This window comes from Lampetra fluviatilis, chromosome 46 (assembly GCF_964198595.1).
Source record: "Lampetra fluviatilis chromosome 46, kcLamFluv1.1, whole genome shotgun sequence".
NCBI lineage: Eukaryota > Metazoa > Chordata > Hyperoartia > Petromyzontiformes > Petromyzontidae > Lampetra > Lampetra fluviatilis.
The window spans coordinates 4099916-4122263 of record NC_136320.1 but is presented as its reverse complement, the minus strand read 5'-3'; the positions used below and the strand labels follow the sequence as shown (position 1 = coordinate 4122263).

The 22348-nt window shown below is 49.8% G+C and overlaps 1 protein-coding gene across 1 annotated transcript in view; it reads left to right on the top strand.

The window, feature by feature from the left end:
* Window positions 1-22348, top strand: part of LOC144947680 (uncharacterized) — a 239799-nt gene that overhangs the window by 69056 nt on the left and 148395 nt on the right. Inside the window, exon 4 of the mRNA XM_078876952.1 lies at window positions 14153-14283. Within this exon, the coding sequence (XP_078733078.1) occupies window positions 14153-14283 (131 nt within the window). The remainder of the gene's footprint in view (window positions 1-14152; window positions 14284-22348) is intronic.

Sequence of the window (22348 nt, the reverse complement as noted above, 5' to 3'; positions counted from 1 at the left end):
TGTTGGTTCTCTGCTTTTTCTTGCTTTGCTTCTCTCTCCAATATTCATGTAACAGTTCAGACACCCCAAATGCGGCAGTCCCCTCCTCGAAATCAGTGTCGCGGCTTCAGCTAGGCTTTGAAATAAAGTAAATTCCAGCCATTTTCTGAATCCACCAATTGCTGAAGATATCTCTATGCCATGTCGGTCATGTGCGGTGCGTGGTTTTATTTTTGGCCATACTTCACCACGTGGGCTGGTGATGGGTGAGGAAGGTAGGCCCGGCTGTGACATCACTCGCCACTGATGCTAGCCGTGGCCTGGAATCGAATTCTGCGTCGCTGCGTTCAAAGCGCAGCTTGCTACCTGACCTGTCTGGGTTAATTATTATTTAGTTTTGATTGTAATACATTGGATTGCTAGCATGCAAAGACCCCCCCGCATCGCCTTAACAGACTATTCGGGCAAGTGCTGTTAGCGAGCATCAATGAAGGCCGGCACGGTACACGAGCGGGTGGGTTGGTCAGCACCACGCCCCGCCGCCTTTGTCTCCCTTGTGGTGATGTTTACACACCGCACCAGGTACTCATCGGGGCTCAGTCGACCTAGGGGAGACCCAGGAACAATTCACACAATCGTCACTGGTGTTGGCCGTGAGCGGGAATCGAACCCGTTTGACCAGGTTCGTAGCGCAGCGCGCCAACCGCTATACTACCGCTCCCCACCATTCCTGGCGTACACCACCATCACCACCACCACACAGCATTGAGACTTATTTAAAAGAAAGTTCTGAAGTGGGACTGCGCGTGCTTTCTCGAGGCTTCGGCGTAACGTGCTGGCTCTCTGCGTGCGACTTGCTCCAGTGGGAAGGGAAAAAAAAAACGAATTGTTAAATAAGTTTTTGACCCACTTGGCGGTGCAAACTTAAGCGTTTAGAGCCCCGGTAGCTGCTTTGGCGGGGACGGCGCTCCGTGCCGACGGAATGCCCGCACGTTCTCACAGCCGCGGGATCCTGGTCGTGCGGCGACTGAGCTCATCTCTCCGGGGTTATTAAAATGAGAACCACATTTGCGGGGAGGAAAATAATATATCCGGCAGCGGTAATCCTGCGTCATGGGGACGTGCAAGGAGCTTAACGACAGCTAGGGTGTCTGTCATGAATTATGTTACGTAACTGACGAACGCTAGCTAAAGTGTGCGTGCGAAGGAGTTTGGAATTTGCCGAACATCCCTGCATAGGGCCACGGACCTTGGGGGAATCGTTGGCACCGGTTCTGGCCACCCTCCCGCGTCTCCGGGCGACTTCAGTGCCGCGTCACCAACTCGGCAGCAGTTTCGAGAGGCGATTTGCATGAATCGCGCTGTGTAAAATAATCATCACGTGAGTAATAGAAGTTGCGCGTATTAGTTGTTATGTAATATGTGTCATACGTATTTCCTCCAGGATGTGGCTAAGTAGTAGTGTCGTCAGAGCACCCGACTCACGGTCAAAATGTTTTCAATCCCAAGTGGAAAATCGACATGGGCCACCAACACCATCATCACCATCATCACCATCATCGTCGTCGTCGTAACCTTCCATCTGTGAGGCGGTTGGAAGTCAGCAGAGTTTGTACTTTGGAGAGAATGGTCGCCCACCTTAGAAACGTGGAATTTCCACCGCAGTTTTCCGAGTCAGCGGCAGAGATCATCGCCGTCCCACGATTTTTTGGTCACGTTGGCCCGCGCTGCCAGAACGTGTTCAACAAAGGCAGTGTTTCTCCTTTAGCCGTGAGTCAGACACGACCACGTAAACGCTGTTCACCATCATCACCACCACCACCACCACTGTTTTTCTTTGCATTTAATACATTATTTTTTTTTGTTCTTACCGGTCTTTTATACTGGTGCACATTTTTTTGCTGACAGGGTTCGTAAATCTGGTGTCTAAATTAAACACGTTAGTGGCATGGATATTTGCGGCCTTGACCCACTGCCATTAATTATGAAAATGCCAGGCTAATAACAAAGGCATTCACTGTGCCTGCGTGTGCCTGGGCCCGTGTGGGCCCCCGGTGTTGGCATCTTGACCGGGGGCTGGGGGGGGGCTGCATCGGTGGGTTTATAAAAAAGACGTAACGCTTGCTCCTGATTCTATCGCCAGTATGCGCTGCCAGCTTCGCGCCGCGAGAGAGGTGGAGAGAGCGCCGTGAGCGTCGTCGCCTCGCGTGGCATCGCGACGCAGAAAGACTCGGGAAAGTGACGGCACGAAAACGACTTCAAAAGTCAATTGAATAATGCGCGAGTCACCCTTACTTTTTCAAACGAATCAGCTTGGTGACTTCCGGCTTTTGGCGTTCAGTTTTATCGCCAGGCTAATTGTGTTGCATGCCATGCGCATGATCATGGCAGCGGCAGCAGCAGTAATTTGGTTGGGGAGCTAAATGCCACTGTTGAGGTCTGCTAGCCACGATGAAAGGGCTTCAGAAGAGAGTTTGTGTAGTTTTTTGCCGTTCCTCTGTTGAGATTTGGCTGATGACGGTCGTGCACCGGTGGTAAAGTTCGTGGGCATGTGGCGGTCGTGTACACTTTGGCCGGAACGTGTTAATTTTCGATGGCAAAAACAGGAGAAAAGCAAATTTACACAGCAAAGATTCAACTGCGAGTGCATCTGCAGCTCGCCAGATCTCAGCCACTCACGACGATGATGATGATGATGCTCTTTGTAATGTCTCCTTGATCAAATCATCATGCACATTTCACCTCGCCATGCAGTGCTTGGAGCATGGCAATTCCGTACAACAGATACCCTTAATGCTTGAAGTTGGATTTCGCCAATTTAAGTCGAACAAAACACACTGTGTGGTATTTGAGGATCAAGCTGAGACCGTAACATTGCTGTCCTTGAGAATCCAGTTTCATCTCGAATTACTTGGTGATGCTGCGTCCATTTATGTGCTACGAAGAAGGGCCATTTCCCGAAATGTCTCCAATTACATATTTTTTCGTTCGAAGGCCACAGCGTTAGTGGCGGATGTGTTGAGCCTTCAGCATAATCACGGTTCCACGAAGTCCATGACTGAACCCAGCAACACTGGCAGTTTCACCTTGGTGGTCTGACAGAATTGGCACCACGAGTCACACGCCGGCCGTTGCGATCGCCTCGACTGTTCAACGCCAACTGCGGTGTGGACGTCTACGTTCAGAAGGGTACCCCTGTCATCTTAAAAAACAGAAGCTCTAATGAATCCTGGGCGATAATTGTTCATGATCCAGACATATCCCCCCCTCCCCCCAATGGATAATCATGCAGGATAATTTTTTTGGAAGAGGGATGAAACAAAATTCTTTCCGCTCGCTAATGGAAATAGCACACGTGGAAAGCCATGCTTGGCACAGTCGAGTTACAACAGCACGTAGAGCCCTTGGTTCAATTGCCTCCCGCATATAAGGGAGGACACTTAAAGCACCCCCCCCCCCACCACTCTGTTATTTTAAATCATTGGTGGCATTTTAATAAAGGCGAGTGAGTGCGCGCTATATCCGGCCACGCGGCGATGTGGCAGAGTAACCCGACCCGACTCGCGAGCGAAAGATTGAGAGCGGCCGCTACGCTGCCGCGCGTGGCTGCAGCAAGGGTGGGTGGATCACGACGTTTCATTTGCAACACAAGCAATCGTCATCAGGTGTGAAAACCACAGCAAGAAATTTTTGAAAAAAGTGGCGGTGGTTTTCACACCTGATGATGATTGCTTGTGTTGCAATCGAAACGTCGTGAGAATTTTATTGTTGAATTTTTATTATTTTATTATTTCCCTTCTACGTAACTTGACCAAAAGAACCACGAATATGAATCCCTGCAGTCACGAAAGCTTTAAATCGAGATCGTTGTGACTTTCCCCTCCCTTGGCTCGCCAGGAGAAGCCGGGGGAAGCCGAAATGTGGACTCCGACTCTTCCATCTGTGTAGGACAGAGTGTCGCTCTCTTGCGCGCTTGGGGTTTTCTCCGGGTGATCCAGTTTCTCCCCACATGTGAACGCTCATGAATTGGTGGAAAACATCTTGATCTACGATGGCCAAGATGGTCCACTGGATAAAGACGGTCCCTGCATCGCTCGCTTTCAGATGCGATTCTGCGACCGTCTGGAGCGCTCTTCCTTCCGATATTAGGTCACTGGAGCTAAGCACTTTCAAATCTAGATTGAAAACTCACTTCTTCAGAACTGCTTTTTGTGTTTGGTTTGTTGGCCTTCCCGCATCTGAAAGCGCGCGATGCGGTGACCGCCTTTGTTCGACGGGTAGCCAAAAGCCGCTGCTGCTGCCGCTGCTGCTGCGAGGATGACCGGAGTTTGCGTGGTGATGGTTGACGCTCCTTGGCGAGGTGTTGTGGTTCATTTTTGGCAAGAGCACTTTGTGTGTTCATGAGCGCGAGTTTCTAACCCCCTCCACCCCCACCTCATCCTGTTCAGCAAACAGTATAAATGGGTACGACCCAGTTTGTTGATTGGCAGGTTGCGTGTGGTGGGGTAAAGTGTGGCCATTCCCACCTCCCCCAAGATAACTGGCCACCGTGGAAGAGCAGGCCAAGTACTCTTTACACGGGCTCGTCTAGAGCTCCCTGCCGTGGAGGCGTGGGCCAGCAATTGCAGGGCTGCCACCTTTGCCTTTTCACTGAGGGTCGTTGCCTCATTTTGTTAGATTTCAGCTCTGAGAAACTGAACACAATGGTTTGATTGCCTTGAAGTGAACGGAGTTTGCAAGGCAAAAATATTGCAAGAAAGATGTTCGCCGATTGGTGTTCGATGAGGCAATTGCAGTTGTTGGTTTGTGCAAAAAAAAACAAGGAATTATTATTTGGCGATGCTGCTGCGTTGGCATTGGTGCGGAAGCACAAATAACAAAAACAACTCCATAATTCTCTCCATAAAACTCATTCGTCAATAAGACGGCGTGGCCTTCAAAAGAACAAGTATATAATAGGTGACGTTTAGGATATTGGCCCTTTTTCACGGTGCGTAGAGAGGCCGGCGAGGCAGAGTGATCGTCGTTTTGTGATGTCATCTTTCAGGCACATTAAATGTTGGCTCAGCCCCAGCTATGGAAATAACCTTCATATACACGTGAAAAAAATGTCTTAAAACTCAGATTTAACTCCTTTGAGCAGTTTAAGGCAATTATTTTAGGTATCTTCGTAAGACAAATCCTTAAGTGATCACTTCTGTGACCTGCAATGTAATTCTCAGGGTGTTCATTCGTGGTAGCCGAGTGGCTCTCCTGTCAGTAAACGACCTGGAATGAAGACATGGTTTGCAAGTGCTGACAGCACTGTCGTTGAAATGAAATTGCTCAACAATATATTTTGGGAGTATGCACGTACGTATGTTGACTTTCGCACCATACGTAGCTAATGTTTGTACTCTTAGGTTTTTTTTTTCGGTAAAGTCACGTATGTAAAAAAGAAATTAAATAATTAATAAACTAATAGAAGCAATAATAGAAATATTATTTTATTACTTCTATTATTTTTATTATTTATTTTTATTTTTTCTACCTACGTGACTTTACCGAGAAAAAAAACCCTAAGAGTATGAATCCTTGCAGTCACGAAAGATTGAAATCTAGAGCTAATGTTTGGTCCGTTTCCGCTTGTTTTTTTTCAATGAAGGCCTCGCTGAATCTCATGACTCTTTTTCAGGAGGGTCGTGCCTGGTTTTCCACATACGGGGAGGGCGGGCGGTGGCTGCCATATAAAACTCCAGTTGAGGGAATGCGCGGTGCAATTTCTTAAATCTTGACAAATTTGGAGTTTCGAGACGCCAGCACACGATGCCCGCTTCTTGAAAGTGACGTCACGGGATCTTTAACGTCTGCCGTGAAGCAGACGGCGAGCGTTGTTACACCCCGCAAGTTTTAACCGGGGTCAGCCGCTGGAATTTGAGAACTCTGAAACCTGTGCCACAAGCGGCGAAAGCTGAACCACCGCTGGGCCTCCACTTGGCCTACTGCTGGGCCATTGCTGAGCTACTGCTGAGGCACCGCTGGGCTACCGCTGAGCTACTGCTGGGCGACTGCTGGGCCACTGCTGGGTCACGGCTGGGTCACGGCTGGGTCACCATATTCAAAAAGAAAAATGATCAATAAAACAAAAAAAAGGCAGCCGTGTAATTTGACTCTCAGCGTCACTCCCTCTGATATTGTAATTATTGATATGTTGCCCTAGTCCGGTTCGATAAGGTTTGGGCTGTCACGTCTGATGCAAACCAAAACCTAAAGTGAAGTACTTTTTTTTCTACCTTCTAACAAACAAACAACCACCCCAATTATTATTATTCACGTTCTCACATCTCATAGCATTTAAGCAGCAGGGTGCTGTTTAAAAATTGTGTTTTTTCCAAAAGAACATTAGTGGCGTCTCCCTGTGGAAAAACAAACTATTAAGTGATCTTAAAAAAAAAAGCTTTTGCCAAAGGGAGATGTTAGCTGATGGACAGCCGTTGGAGTAAATTGCTTGTGAAGGCGACACTCTAAACAACGCACTTTAAATATTAACGGGCTCCCTTTAAGACCCGTGACCAGCCGTGTGACGCTTGGGTTACAGTTGCCGCAAGGTCACGGGTCACCTAAGCCCCGTAATTGCTCTGGGATCGATAGAGTGAGCACAACTCCTTCCCGAAAGTCTCCTGCAGACATAATGGCCCCTGTTACAGGAATGTGGAGTTTTACACTGGCGGGTCAGAACACACTGATGGAGTCGTTCCAATGCCTGTTTGGACGCGGGGACACTGACTTCACTTGACGTTCATCCCCAGAGACTCGCCACTGATGCCCAAATGTCTGTGGATTACAGCGTCTCGAAATTACGGGGGCGGATACGCACTGGTCCACGTATAATGGAATATTTTGTGGGGAAGCCAAATTTATATATATATTTTTTAAGTGCTTTCCTAAAATGTTTAAAACTGAACAGCTAGCAAAGCAATGCTGACTTGCAGTTAGCGGCCTCTCCACGCTGCGCTGTGGCATCTCTACGCCAGTCCCTGCGCGTTCCCCTGTCCTGCACGACCACGACTTGCAGCATTTGATTTGTGCGTTGCAGGATTAGCTCGTGACTTTTTCAGGAGTGGCTTCATTGGTTGTTGTGTCCATCTCTCTTTAGTAAAGTTAAAATTGTAATATTTGTAGTTTTCGGGGTGCCCGGTATTAAGGCAGAGTTTGCGTGTGCAGTATTTGTAATCGGAGTGTGTTGGCAACCACCTTTTAAAACGGGGCTCATGTCAGTACTACAGCCCTGTTATTTGATCACGTGTAGTGACATCGCGGGATGTCACTGTACAGTGCCGGCCCTAGAGGGGCCCTGTGAGCGCTGAGTGATGGCACCACGCTTGGCGTGCAGTGCCAGCCCCTACAGGACAGGGTGTGAGAGTGCCGGCCGTAGGGAAGGGGTGACTGAGGGCCATGCACTCTGGTTGACCCGAGAGGACACGTGCCCGGTTGAGTCGACAAAGGGGCCCCAAGTGGGGGCGAGGGGTGGTCACGTGGTCCGGGTCGAGATCCTGCTCGAGGATTCTGGAAGGTGGGCGTGGCCAAGGGCGGAGCCAGCCACGCCGCAAAGGATATAAGCCGGGTCCCCCAGAGGGGCCGGCATTGTTGTTCATCTTCAAGAAACCTTTGTATACGTTCTACGTCCTACAGAGTCTCCAACACGTGGACCTGGACGCGAGCTGTGGTCCGGTCCGCTGTAGCTAGTCACGTTGTAATTAGCGCAGTTAGCCTGGTGGTCACCACCATAGGCTTTTATTCTGTTAGGGGGCAGTTACCCCGTGTGTTGGTATTAAATAGATGTGTTGCCTCCAAGAGTACGTCTGCGACTCGGTTGTACCCACTACACATGTACAAACCAATACAGGCAGTCCCCGATATACGAACGTCCGACTAACGAACATCCACACTTAGGAACGAACCGCCCAAAGACGTCGTGTTATGTTCAACCATCCGATTTGCGAACGTTCGGTCGTGCTCGCGAACCGAACCGCGGAACCACTTTGTTCGTCGGAGCGATCCTCCGCGCGATGTGACGAGTCCCTGCATCCTGCTGTGAGTGAGTGCGTGTGATTTGTACCGGGGCACACTACCCCCGGAACTTGTGCGGTATTTCGATGACCGACTGTGCCTCTGTTCATCGCCAACCTGTTGCAGTGGGCAGAAAGCGGCCTTCACAGATTTCTAATGATGTCTGCAGCTGTGTCAGCCCCCACTGTATTTGCCCGCCCCAAACTAAAATCGATGAGGAAAGTGCATCAATAATGCACGCATATAGATTTCATTCTCTTTTAATCGTTTTATGGTTTGTACTGCACTGTTGTTGTGGTGCGGTGTGCGCGTGTGGTGGCACGGGCGCTTTTGCTTTGCCAGCGCAATCGGAGGTTTGGCTTCAAAATAGCCGGGCAATCACCGTCGTACACAGAGCGTGTGTGGTGTGTGTGCGAGAGAGAGAGTGGCGAGTGAGTAATTTCCGGCAGGGCAGGGAGATGTTTGGCAGCAGAGACAGCGAGGAGCAAGGGAGCAGTTTTTTTTATTTTATTTTATAAAAATAACAAAGACAAACAATACTAAGACCACCCCCCCCCTTATTGCCTAACGTGGAATGTTGGGGCAAGGGCTCTGGGGGCCTCTATGCCACACGAGGAAATGCTCTTGTCCAGCACCACCCGGCCGTATTTGTCTCCCCAGTTGGTGGCGTCTAAACACAACGCACCAGGCGCTCATTTTTAGGCAACCTAGGTTCGGAGAAGAATTTCACACGTGGGATTTCGCGACCAATATTCATATTAAAGGGGTTTTTTTTTGGTGGATAATCGCAGCGCGCTGACCACCATCTACGCCTCCACTCCTCCGTACGCGATAACAAAACACAGCACACACACACAGCACACACACACACAGCACACACAACACACACGTAATCACCAGTGTCCACATACAACGAAATGTCTGGAGACAAATCACCGGCGATGTCTCTTTTGCTTGCCGTGAGTGTCACGGGATTACGATGTGTCAGAGGCTGTAATTCAATTGTTGCAATTTCCTGACATTGGATCGTGGGACACCGCAACACCATCCACCCACAGCCAAAGTGGCCCCACTGCCGACATGAACAACTGCGGCAGTGTTCCCCTCCACTGGTGGCCCGAGCTTTTTGAAATTCCACATTCCCATGGCAGGGAATGTGTATTTTATTTGTCGGGTGGCGGCCGAGGATTGGTTGCCTTGCCGAGTTGACCGCGAACCGAATTTGAACTTCCGCGAACGACACAAAACGAAAAGGTTCAAGTGTTCATCTAAAATCTAAATCGTTGGTTTTTACTTTCACGCCGTCTGTGTCACATGGGCGGCGTCCTGGGGAGTTCATAATGGCCATGGCGGAGGCACTGGGCCAGAACGACGTCTGGGTTTCCCCAGAGTACCTCTCTCGTCCAGACACCAGCTGCCCCCCTCCCCCATTATCCTGTTTAAAATAGATATATAAATATATCTCGCGTAGTAAACATCCAATTAAGACTTTCAGAGCAGAGCCGGGCTCAGACAAAATAAATAAAAAGCTAACCACGTGTTGTGTGCGTTTTGCAAACTGAGGCTAAGAGCGTCAATGAGTTATCGCTGTCCAACGGGGTGAGGCTTAACACTCGTTAAAGATAAACAGGACCCTGCGGGGTGGGCTGGTAGGAACGAATAACCAAATAATATAAACATAATGTATTATTACACTTGTTAAGCCAGGAAAGCCCCACTGAGTCAAAAGGTTTTTGTAGGGTCCTGCCAAGTGTTTGCAGTAGGGGTCGATGTTGATACACGGACGGACGGACGGACGGACGGACGATATAATCTATTGGTGGTCTGGTCCACTTCGTTCCTACCAGTATAACTTCAAACCTGTAATGCGCTGCACGGTACTGTATTCACTCGCTCGTGAAGGAGAGAGAGGACAACTCTGAAGCGCTCGGAGGAGGAACCACAGACGAGATGGTTAAGGTAACAACAGCCAACAATTGCCAAAGCTTTGTGGTCCTCTATATATTAAGATGTTTTGGCCATCTTAGACGAATTCCAGTTATTTTAAATTGCGATCGCTTATGTTTATTAGGATCTGAGTAGCAGCTGATGAAGTTTTTTTCTATTCAATTTCGTTCGTGAACCGGGACCCCCTTGAGCTACTTGGGATAATCTTCCTTTGCTTCGTTTGCGTGTGTACTCTCGCGCTACCACTGGTGGATCGGGACGAGACTCAGATCATGGGGGGGACGTGACCACTGCCACTGACCCAGGGCTTGCCAATGGACACGGGCATCACCTCTCGTTTGAGACACTTCAACTGATTTCGAAAAGTGTATTGGTTTAGCCATGTTTGTTTGTTGTAGTACAGAGTTAGACTGATGGCCTTAATCTAGGTTGTCTTGTGGTTGTTGTTGTTTGTTTGACTTGCATACCACTGGGATTTTTGCACACAGCGTTAGTGTACGGTGTTTTTTTCTGCAATATTTTGCTGTCTTTTCTTGGATTTTCTGTTTGCACTCAGTCACATATTCACTTTAAGATGTTTTTTTGTTCATGTTTTTGTTTTTTGTTTGTTGCGGTTGCACCCGATTCAAGAGCCGAATGGCTCACAGGGCTATACCTAATAAATGAACTTGAACTTATTATTACAGTTTATATCAAGAAGCAATGCCACGCACGAGAACCAGCGTCACCCCTATAAATGAACAAATGGAACGTTCCGCAAGCTGTGATTGGCTAACGTCGTGCAGGTGCAGCGTGGCCTTTGGGGCATTCCATTTGTTGCGGGGGTAGGGGGGGTTAGAGAATGAGCTGCTGGTTTTAACATTCGCCCCTTGCACATGTGTTAAGCATTTTTTCAGCCTCATGCAACATTTCCTGCCCAGATGTTGATATTGCAAACAAAAGTGGCCATTGTCTGTAACCCCAAAACGTTTACATTGTTCGGTTTTTATTTTCGCGCATTTGTCGCAGTCCATCGTGGTTTGTCACTCGCTACACGCCGTTCAGGCTGCTGGTTTAAATTGTTGTTTTGCCATTGTTTGAAAGTCAGTTGCGGTGGTCATAATGGAGAACGCTGGTCCCTGTCACAGTAACGTGGAGTTTCCCACCGCTGGTTAGAAGCCACGGAAATTGAAGATGAGCCGTCGCCCAGTGCTCGTTTGCGCTTGGGAAAACATTTTGACTTGATTGAAATGTGCATCGTTACATGCAGTCTTATTGTTTATTAATTCATGCTGATAAATATATTCATAAGATGTATGTATGTCGTCTGTGTGTCTGTGCGCCTGCCTGTGTATATCTATGTGTGTGTCTGTGGGGAGCGGTCGTGCAGTGGTTAGTACACTGCACTACGAACCCAGCGACCCAGGTGCGATTCCCGCTCACGGCCAACAACAGTGACGAATATCTGAGCCGGTCCTGGACCTCCCCTAGGTCGACTCAGCCTCAAATGAGTACCCACTGGGGATACAAATGAGGCCAGGCGTGGTGTTGGCCACCCACCCCCTCGCGTGCGGTGCCGGTCTTCATAGGTGCTCGCGAACAGCACTTGCCCCGACAGTGTGAAAAGGCTATACGGGGGATCTTTGTCTTTGCCTGTGAGTGGGTACTCCCACACATTTTTGACCATTCAAAAGTGTGGGTTTTCAGATTTTTGTAGCCGCTATAGGACATGGGTGTAAAAGGCATTTTTAGAAATGTTCATCTTATTAAGCCTTCTTAGAAAACCAGTCACTCGGGAGCTCATGATAATCTCCACGTGTTATCTTAACAAAGCGAAGGTGTTCATTTGCATTGGGTGCCTTAAGCCACTTTCGGAAAGATGTTGTACGATTGCATTTTCATCAAACTAGAGATCCTAGTTTTCGAGAGGAGGTCCTTGTCTTTAACATCTGGCAAGTTCACCAGCAGTTCTATAAAGTAAGCTTGACTTGCTGATGAGACACTGCACGTTGAACCGGTGCACAGACGTGCTTGTACTGAATCAATGTTGCCGAAATCATTCACTGCCCCCAGAAGGCCGTGGTCAAGATCAGTTGTGTACAAAAAGAAATATATTTCTAAAGTTCTTAGATTAACTCAGTTTTTCTTGTGTCACGCGCAATAAGTTTTTACGACATATCGCCGCATTTATCCGCGGTGAACGGCCGTGTTTGTGTAAGCGGCAATTTCATTCTTTATATGGGCGGTCGTGCTACGTTTTGGTGTATGTTCGCCAGATTCATTAGCGCCGGATACTATTTGTTTTACTGAGAAACTTGTCCTCTGCTGCACGTCACAACTCACCCCCCAACCCCCACCACCCCCCAGTTTATCTCTGCAATTCTCCCGGGGCAGCGCAGTTATCCAAATGGTGCGCGCCGATGGATGGTGCGGCGGTCGCTACGGTTTCTCCGAAGGGTCACATTCCCCCGAGGGCTCACGCCAAAGCGAAGCGTCGATCCGTCGAGCGACGTTCGCTTCCATGAACGCGATGCGCAACTTGACGAGGCCAGAGGGAAGATAGGCTGGCACCCCTCCCGACCGGGATTGGGATTCATAATCTTTTACACTATGAGACATCTCCTTTACCAGTGGCAAAATACAGTAGTAGGGTTTTACCCTTTCAACTGGTACAAAAACTGACGCCTTTATACACCTGTATACGTCTTTTGGCGTCATCTGGTCCAATGAACTTCAAGGACAGTGCATATCATTATCATCATCAGAGTTGTTTCTTTTTGTTTGCATTTTGACTGCTTGTGTTGTGGTTATTGCAAACATGATGCCTTGTATGAAGGTGTCAGTTTTTGTACCAGTTGAAAGGGTAAAAACCTACTACTATATTCATAATCTTATACAGCAATCGTCAGTTGGATATGTTCAACCGCAGTACAACCCAGAGAAAGCAATTGGCTCATAGCAGCTATCGTTGAATGCTTTAGAGTAGTTTGCCTGCTAGAAATGTCCACGTGATAAGCCACTTCGTTGAGCTATCATTCGTGGCCAAGTCGCTTCTGAAAAATTGCTGATTAGCTCAGTTGGCCTTAACTGGTAAGATAAAAAAGTAGTAGGTCACACTATTAAAAGTAGTTCCAATTACAGGAATTGTAATTGCTGTTGTCTCTTGCCTTATTTGTTTCACACAACTGTGAATGCCCAGCATGTACCGTTTGTATAGTCACGTGACGCACCCACAATACATTTCTGCTCAAGTGGAGTGACAGCACCACTGTTGATTGTATGTACCTTGAACTTCGTTCGCACCGTACGTAGCCAGCCGTGCTAATCTGAGGTGCGGATGAATTCCACAATCGTGCCCCACTCTCTTTCACGCGACCTCAGGGGAAGGGCGCTCCTGACGGTCCGATAACCATCGAAACACGATCGTCCCCAGCACCGCGCGTGCTGCCAATGCTCCAGCGTGAGTCGCAGTTCGAGGCCTCTGCTTAGCGCCGAGAATTTCCAAAGTAAACACTGAGCAAAGACAACGAGCACATATCTGGATCGCAATTCCAGTATGCTGGCTATTACGCCGTTGCTACGCTGTTGTGCCATCATCGATGCGCTGCAGTTGAATCAATGATGCAAGTATCGTTCGAACCGCTTCAGCTCTGACCGTACAGCAGTATAAATAGCCGCAGTACACTTTATCGTTCGGCAGGTCGTGTTCGGTGGGTTGAAGTGTGGGTACTTCCCACCCTTCCAAGACATCCGACAAGCGTGGAAGAGTAGACCAAAATGTACTGCATCAGGACTAGTGCAGGTTTCTCTGTCCACCCAGCCAGTGCTGTATCAATCTGCAGGTCACGTGTGATAGGGTAAAGTGTGAGTACGACCATCGCTTGCAGCGCGTCTGCGAACCCTGAAAGAGTGGACCAAATACCCTCCAGAGGTTGCTCGAGTGGAGGTCCTTCCGCAAGCAGTCGTGTGAGCTGAACCTTTACGTTTCTCTCAATGTTTTTCATGAATATAATGCTAACACCATTTCTAATGGGCGCTTATTTCGCTAATTGTCGAACGCATTGTTCTATCGCCAACTCGGAGGTGTGGAGCCAGATACGGGGCCCCCGTTGAGTCTTTATTCTTTTTGCTGATGCCACCCTCCGTTGCTGCGTGTGCTCCGTGTGGCTGCTCGTGGCCGCGTGTTTGCGCCGTGCAGACGAAGGTTCTGCGTGAGCGTTGGCTCCTGGAGGGAGCGCCGGCCGGCTCGGCCGAGGAGCAGGAAGCCGTGAAGAACCAGCTGGCGGAGAACGAGCAGCGCTCCAAGCAGCTGGAGGAGACCATCCACAGGTATGGCGCGGCACGGCGTGATACGGTGCGACACTGCCGCACATCTGTGTCCGGCATCGGGTCAGATACCCACGGGGGGGCAGTGGGTATCCAACGGGTACCCGCAAAGCAAGCCGGAGTTCGACGGTCTGTCCAGCTTGCCGTATGGGCGGGGGTCAGGTCATGCCGCGAACACCGACGCGCCAAGCATGACCCTGACCCCCGACCCCGAATGGCGGCGGCGAGCGGTGGCGATGACCTGGCTCTGACGTGGCGTGAGGTGCCATCCGTGCTCGCTTCTTCTTCTCGACGGATCCTGCGCTCATCGCGTCGGCCTTACGGGTGGCGGTTCTCAACCCCACCACCCGCTACCCAGGAGGGCGTGAAAGCCTCCAGTAGGGGGGGGGGGCACTGGCTACTGGACATCTATGAAAAAGAGCTTCGTCGCTCATGGCATTTCTCCAGGAGAAATAAAGATAAAGGCTCTGAGGTTGCTGATCTTGTGCACTGTTCCCCTGGGACCGCAACGACACGGCCATCAATGCGCCGCCTGGGCCAAGTCGGGTAACAGAAGCTAAACAGGTCTTTTTTTACTTTGAGCCTGGCTAGTAATGCGATCGATGTCCGACAGGGATTGCTAGGTGTTGCGGGCGTGGGACGGATAAGTGGCCGGGAGGTGGCAGTGCTGAGGAGTGTGACTCCCCTCCCTACGTACGCATGGCGGTGGTGGTGGCGGCGGTGGTGATCTCGCCGGCCTCTTCGGTTTCCTCGCAACTTGAAGCCAAACGGCCGTGACCGGGACTGGCCGAACATCACCAAGCGGCCAAGTCCCTTCCTTAAATATAGTCGTTGCACTCGCCGAGGCTTTCACGGGTCAGTAAAGAGTCGCACAATGGTGCCTGCGGCGGCTGTCATCCAGCAACGGATTGCGAGAGGACTGTGAATTATGATGATTTGTGTAGAGGCTGCATGTCCGGCACGCGTGCTGCGTGCACAAGATGGGTGACGAGAAACAGACGGCTCACTCACAACAAAACTTAACACCACAACCGGCCCTCGCAGCGTGGACGCGACGGATTGGAAACCGCTGGTGGGATGTTCGAACCGAACAGTGGTGGGGGGGATGGGGGGATGGGGGGGTGGGGGGGTGGTTACGTTTGAAGGCACAAAGAAGGCCTTTGTTAGACGTCGAGTGCTGCGGTACCCCGCCGCCTCCCGGGGATGCGCGTGCTGCGCGTTTCGTGTGTGCCAAGGTGGGGGGCGGTAGCGGTGGTGGTGGTGCCGTACGCCGGGCGGTGGCGCAGTGCGGAGGCCACGTGGGGCGGTGGTTGCCGGTTGCGATGCGCAGCGTGCAGCGTGACGCTCTCCTCGTCGCTTGCTCCGGTGCGTACGGAGGGTACTCCGATCGTCTGAGACTTCGTACGGCCGGTGAGGAGCAACTCTTGAGAGGATCAGCTCTAAGCGATTGAGATGTTCACTCTCGTCACTGCTGGCCTGTGGCCAAATCACACGGAATAATAATCATGCATTTTTATTATTATTTATAAAGCGCCCTTAAACAATGGATCTCAGAGGACCAGGGAGAGAGACTCCAGAGACTAGGTAGAGAATAAGAGAGAGGAGGCTATCGTGGTAAACAGACGGTGGAGTCTACAGCCAGGACTCATGACCCCGTATTGAGACTCCATCTCGAATTCCATCTCGAATTCCATATCGAGTCTCCATCTCAAGCCTCCATCTCGAGTCTCCATCTCAAGCCTCCATCTCGAGTCTCCATCTCAAGCCTCCATCTCGAGTCTCCATCTCAAGCCTCTATCTCGAGTCTCCATCTCAAGCCTCTATCTCGAGTCTCAATCTCAAGTCTTCCATCTCAAGTCTCTGTCTCAAGTCTCCGTCTCAGACTCCGAGTCCCTCACCTCCAAGGGCAGGGAACTCCGGGGGCCCGGGCCCCGTGCATCCCTGGGGGGTCGCCCTGGGGTCGGAGCCTGGAGCGTGGCTCCGCCGAGTTAGGGGGGTGGTGGTGGGGCACCATCGGTGGGACCTCGTGAATCTCGGTGGCGGGGTATGGTGTTGCTCAATCAACTCCCGATCTCATTGGTCATCGGAAGCTAAGCAAGGGTCGAGCCTGGACGGTGCGTTGATGGGCGGCCACCGTGCATTGCAGGTGTTGACGCCTACATTGTGGGGCAGTGGTGGCACTCTTCGCTATGGACCTGAAATCCTAAGTTCGATTCCCAGCCGCAACCTACATCAGTGGCAATTGATTTCTGAATCATTCCTGGGCCTCCTGCCTTCACCGGCATAAGTGATGTATGGTCAAGCAACCCCAATGAACGACATGGCAATGGGAAGCCTTCTCACAGCAGTTGATTGGCCAAGGGCTGAATATTAAATCTTTGCTGAATACCGGATTTAAATTGCACCGTACACACGTATATAACCCAGCGCAAAAACTGCACGCAGTAAAGAATGCGCGTGTAATATATCATGTTTAGTACACGTGTAGTTGGATATTTATTTCACTTGGAGGAGCAGAAATTATCAATGCTTTACCCAACTTGACCATCATCCCTCTGGGTTGGCTAAATCGAGTATCACATTGTGGGAGGTAAACAGTGGGTGTTGTATGGGTGGGTCACTGGCCTTTGCCATAGGAATGTGTAAATTCCAACCACTGGCTTAGGGCTATGCATATAAATGGAAACACTTTGAATTGTGAATCTCTTCCAGGAAATGCGTGTATTTATTGACCACAGCTGCTATGCAGAGGCACCGAAGCGTATAATGCCAGGCAGTCAGAAATAACTACTTCTAAATTAAGCGTAGCTCATGGTGGGAAGTTACGATCTTCTTAAATTAGAATCATAATCCCAGGTATACATGAGCACGGTTGGCTACGTGCGGTGCGAAATAAGTTCAACGTACACGCATACACACAAGGGAAGCATCACCGAAGCTGAAGCTTCTTTTTCAGAAGGACCATGCATCGGGATGTCATAGTGAGCTGCTGGTGGATCCTGATGGCCTTTAGTGCGGCCCCTGACAGCACACAAATGTGAAAACACCCTGTCGCGTTGTCACACCCCAGTGGCTTCAAACGTGTGGCGGCCCTCACACCGATGATGCCTTATCGGCGAAAGTGGCCCCCTACTGAAAGTGAGTAAAGAACACTGTCATGAAGGATTGTTTTTGGCCTATGGGAAGAAGAGCAACCCCACGCACACGAGGGGACAGCGCTTAACGTGTGGTTATATGAGGATGAAAGATTGATAAAGGAAGGGATTTGGACGATCTGAGGCGTGCGATGGGGGGATGGTTGGGTGGGACTGCCCTGTGGTGAAACTGCTGGACGGGCCAGTAGCGACGAGGCAGAGCGGCCGTGCTCTCCACATCAGGGGCAGAGTCAACAAATGCGACTCGCGAGAGCAACGGGGACGACTGCGATAGTAGCGGCAACGGAGAGACGAGGAGGCAGCAGAACGATGATGACGGCCTAAGAGGGACGATCGTGACCACCTAAGAGTCTTTTCGGAAAGCAACGATGCACATCCACCTTCCACGATTCAATGAATGATCACAATTTTGGGTCTGGATTCAGTTCACATATCCCGAGCGCTGTGCATGTGTAACATTTCGCGGGATAATTGATATGGACACGTGAAGAGTACAATCGTAAGATGCAACATCTGTTGCGTGCATCGTAAGCATGACAATGATTTTGAATTGAATCGTGGTAGAGGAACGTCGTTGTGGCCTGTTCCACCCGGCAAGCGCCGTGAATGAGCACCTAATCACAGAACGATGGCGTGCGGGCAAAGGAGTGTCAGCCAAGGAACGCCAACGCGCCCGAGAACCACGTCCACCGTGGAGATGGAGCGGTGAAAATCAGCTCGTGGCGCAAGCGTTACGTGGATTGTATCGCAGGCTTCGCGATAGATGATCACAGCTTCGGAGAGGCCCTTATCCAGCAGTGGATTGATCATGGCTACTGCTGCTGTTGTTGTTGATGATGATTGAGCCCGGCATAGCGCGTACAAAAAAACGACTTGTTGGAGAATTTCCCCGAAACAATAAAAAAATAAGTGTTTCACTTGTTTTACGTTCACATATCAAATTTAAATTGCACGTGCAATAAAATAGTTTAATAACGCCAACGAAAGGGGACTGTGATTTGTGGTAATGGTCCAAGCCGCGTTGTGTTTCCCGTCTTGGTTTGCAAGGAGACATTCCGTAGTCCGCGCGCGAGCGTTAATTTTACTTTTTTTTGGGGGGGGGGGAGGTGGGGTGAAACTTGCCCGCAGCAATCCGAATCTTTCCCCGCGTAAGAAAAATGTGTCTCGAATCAGAGCGTTATTTATGCATGGCCGTACAAGAGATTAAATCTCAGAGAACGCTTGATGTTACTTTGAAGGTACCAATAAAGTAAAACATGTTTTCGCGATATACCGTAGAAGCAGCGCTCGTATACCCAGTGCACCGCACGTCCGTCACATATCCGCCCTGACCAGTTAACCGCCCTTGTCCAGCAACCTTTATTTGTGCACGCAGTGTAGCCCGTTAATGTTTCAATGAATATTCACAAATCGGCCCTTTTCACATTCCGATGGCGTGTGCACGTACGTCATCCAGTTTTCTATTCCATTCCGATGATGGAATCGATTCTGTATGGAATCGGAAGTAAAAGGCCCATTTGTCGATTTAAAGCTTTCGTGACTGCAGGGATTCATCTTCTTGATTCTTTCGGTAAAGTCCTATGCATTCCACAAGTAGTGACTAATCCCATATCTGCATTTTCCATAAATATGCTAAATTCCTCTGTTGATATGCAAATTCATTTGTCAAGGCGCCCTTACTCCCCTCACCCAGCTTAAATATACGCTGCCAAGCTTGGTGGTGTTCATTCAGACGCTGTCTTTCCGACAGACCTGTTCTTTACCTGAGGACGGCTGCTTGCGTTGTGGGCGAAACGTCGTGAGAATTTTATTTTATTATGTTAAATTTGTATTATTTTATTATTTCCCTTCTACGTGACTTTACCGAAAAAACCAAGAAGAAAAAAGGCCCATTGCCGGAGGGCTGGCGTAGAGCGGCGGTCGTGTCGCTACGGTTCTCTGCGGTGAGTAACAACGTCTTTAAAAACAGCGGCGCTACGGCTTCTCTAAATAAAATGAACGCCGAACTGGTGAACGGGGCACCCGCCCTGCAACTTACAGACGTCTTGGAACGGCAAAGGGTTGATCTCTCCGTACAGACGCTCGCTCCAAGAACACGGTAACGCACCGCCCCGCGTTTAAAGCAGTGTGCGCTTCGTTTGTGTCCAGTAGAGTCCGATGCGTATGTGGTGGTACTGTAATTTTCCGAGAGATGCTCACATATGCCGACCCATTCACGCCTACCCACTCAGTCCCAGAGGTGTGGACTCGAGTCATGTGACTTGGACTCGAGTCAGACTCGAGTCATGAATTTGATGACTTGCGACTCGACTTGGACTTGCATAACAATGACTTTGTCCCACCTATGAGATGTGGACTCGAGTCATGTGACTTGGACTCGAGTCAGACTCGAGTCATGAATTTGATGACTTGCGACTCGACTTGGACTTGCATAACAATGACTTTGTCCCACCTATGAGATGTGGACTCGAGTCATGTGACTTGGACTCGAGTCAGACTCGAGTCATGAATTTGATGACTTGCGACTCGACTTGGACTTGCATAACAATGACTTTGTCCCACCTATGAGATGTGGACTCGAGTCATGTGACTTGGACTCGAGTCAGACTCGAGTCATGAATTTGATGACTTGCGACTCGACTTGGACTTGCATAACAATGACTTTGTCCCACCTATGAGATGTGGACTCGAGTCATGTGACTTGGACTCGAGTCAGACTCGAGTCATGAATTTGATGACTTGCGACTCGACTTGGACTTGCATAACAATGACTTTGTCCCACCTATGAGATGTGGACTCGAGTCATGTGACTTGGACTCGAGTCAGACTCGAGTCATGAATTTGATGACTTGCGACTCGACTTGGACTTGCATAACAATGACTTTGTCCCACCTATGAGATGTGGACTCGAGTCATGTGACTTGGACTCGAGTCAGACTCGAGTCATGAATTTGATGACTTGCGACTCGACTTGGACTTGCATAACAATGACTTTGTCCCACCTCTGCTCAGTCCTAACAGTGAGTCTGCTTCGGTGAGCTGGGGAGCATGAAGGTCAGAGTGAGGCCCAGTCAAGGGGGGCCTCTCCCGCTCATATACGAGCAAGGGGAAATGTTGAGTTTCATCGGCAGCCCTTGCATTCCACATTCCTATGGAAGGGGACGGTGTTATTTGTCGGACAGCAATTGTTGACTCACCGGCAAACGTGGCTGTTTATTTTATCAACCCCCACAGGGCAAGCAACAACAAACAATCAAACAAACCTCAATGTATTTGTCAGTCACACTGTGGCCTTGAAAATGAATCGTATATAATAGGCGACGTTTCGCGCAGCTGCTCTTCCTCACAGCACATGGAGAGGTAGAGATAAGGCCATTAGACACTTGACCGGGATTTGAACTCAACGGCGGCGTGGTGTATTCCGCAAATATGACCGACTGTGAGGGCGGGCACAAGCGGCTTGAGTAGGTTAAACGTTGAGTTTTATAAGGGCACCACGGGGTGACCAGCCCCTCCCCACCCAGCCCCACCCCTCCTACCCCCACCTAGCCCCACCCAACTCCACCCTCCCCACCAAGCCCCACCCCCCACCCAGCCCCACCCTCCCCACCCAGCCCCTCCCCACCCTCCCCACCCAGCCCTTCCCCTAACCTCCCCTCCCCACCCAGCCCCTCCCCACCCCACCCTCCCCTCCACTCCTCGCCCGTCTCTCCCCACCCAGCCCCTCCCTGCACGACGGACACAATAATCCCCTGTGGGCTGGTGTAACCAGGAGGTTCCTACCAGTATTAAATGTTGAACCAATCACGTGCCGAGAATGCCGTCTCGTTTTGTTGTGTCCTCATTGGTGCGGGTTCTCTCCAGGCGAATCTGCTTCCGCCTCAAGCGTCAAACTTGTGCAGTGTCAACTTGCCGAACGTCCCGATTGAGAAAGTCCGAAAAGGAACCCATCGTCAGAACAGAGACATCAGTGCAGACCGCAAAATCCACAAGTTTCAGGCAACACATAGCAACGTGTGAGTGTGCGCATTATGTCAACAACAACAAAAAGCAGATTTGAAGTTTTCGTGACTGCAAGGGTCCGTACTCTTTGGTGTTTTCGGTAAAGTCACGTAGGTAAAAAATAATTTAATTAAACATTAAATTAAATTGCAAAATTGCTGTGACGGTTCAACCTGAAGACGGAAGCTTGTGTTGCCTCCGAAACGTCGTGATTTAATTTATTTTCTTTATTTTCTTTTTTACCTACGTGACTTTACCGAAAAAACCAAAGAGTAACAAAAAAACACCACAAACAGCTCCTGAAGACCTGCATTGTTAGACCTCTTGTCATAGGTCGCCGTCAACGTAAATTTGAGCAAAACAACCCACTGTAGCAGGACCCTCCTGGAGACGAGTCTTGAGACTCGGCGATGCTCCCCTGGTTGCATAACAGAGCAATAATTGATGATTAACCAGGGAAGACTTTTTGTTTCTGGAGGTTTCTACACTGGGATGTTTAGCCGGTTCCTTGACGCGTGTTTTTTTCTGAGTGTGGGAGAGAACTGGGGTTCCTTTTTCCCCCCATTGTGGATGTCAGAGGAGGATAACAACACTCACGGCTCTGCACTAATAGGACTCAAGAATCCATTGATGTACAGCCCAGAAGGTTAGGAGTCTCACAGTAGTCGATGATCTCTTGTTGATCCACCAACCCCTTGTCTCCGACGCGCCCTTCATTGCTCAGTCCACTACCACCACCACCGCCACCACGGTGCCAGAGCTACGTGTACGTTCATCTGCGAGAATTTAGCTGCAGATTTTGATGTTTTGCCACAGCAGCCGATCGTAAGGGCGATTATTATAAAACACTTTGAATGTTAACGGCCGCCTAACTCGAATCAGACACGACCGAGGGTTGTAAAGCCGTGACG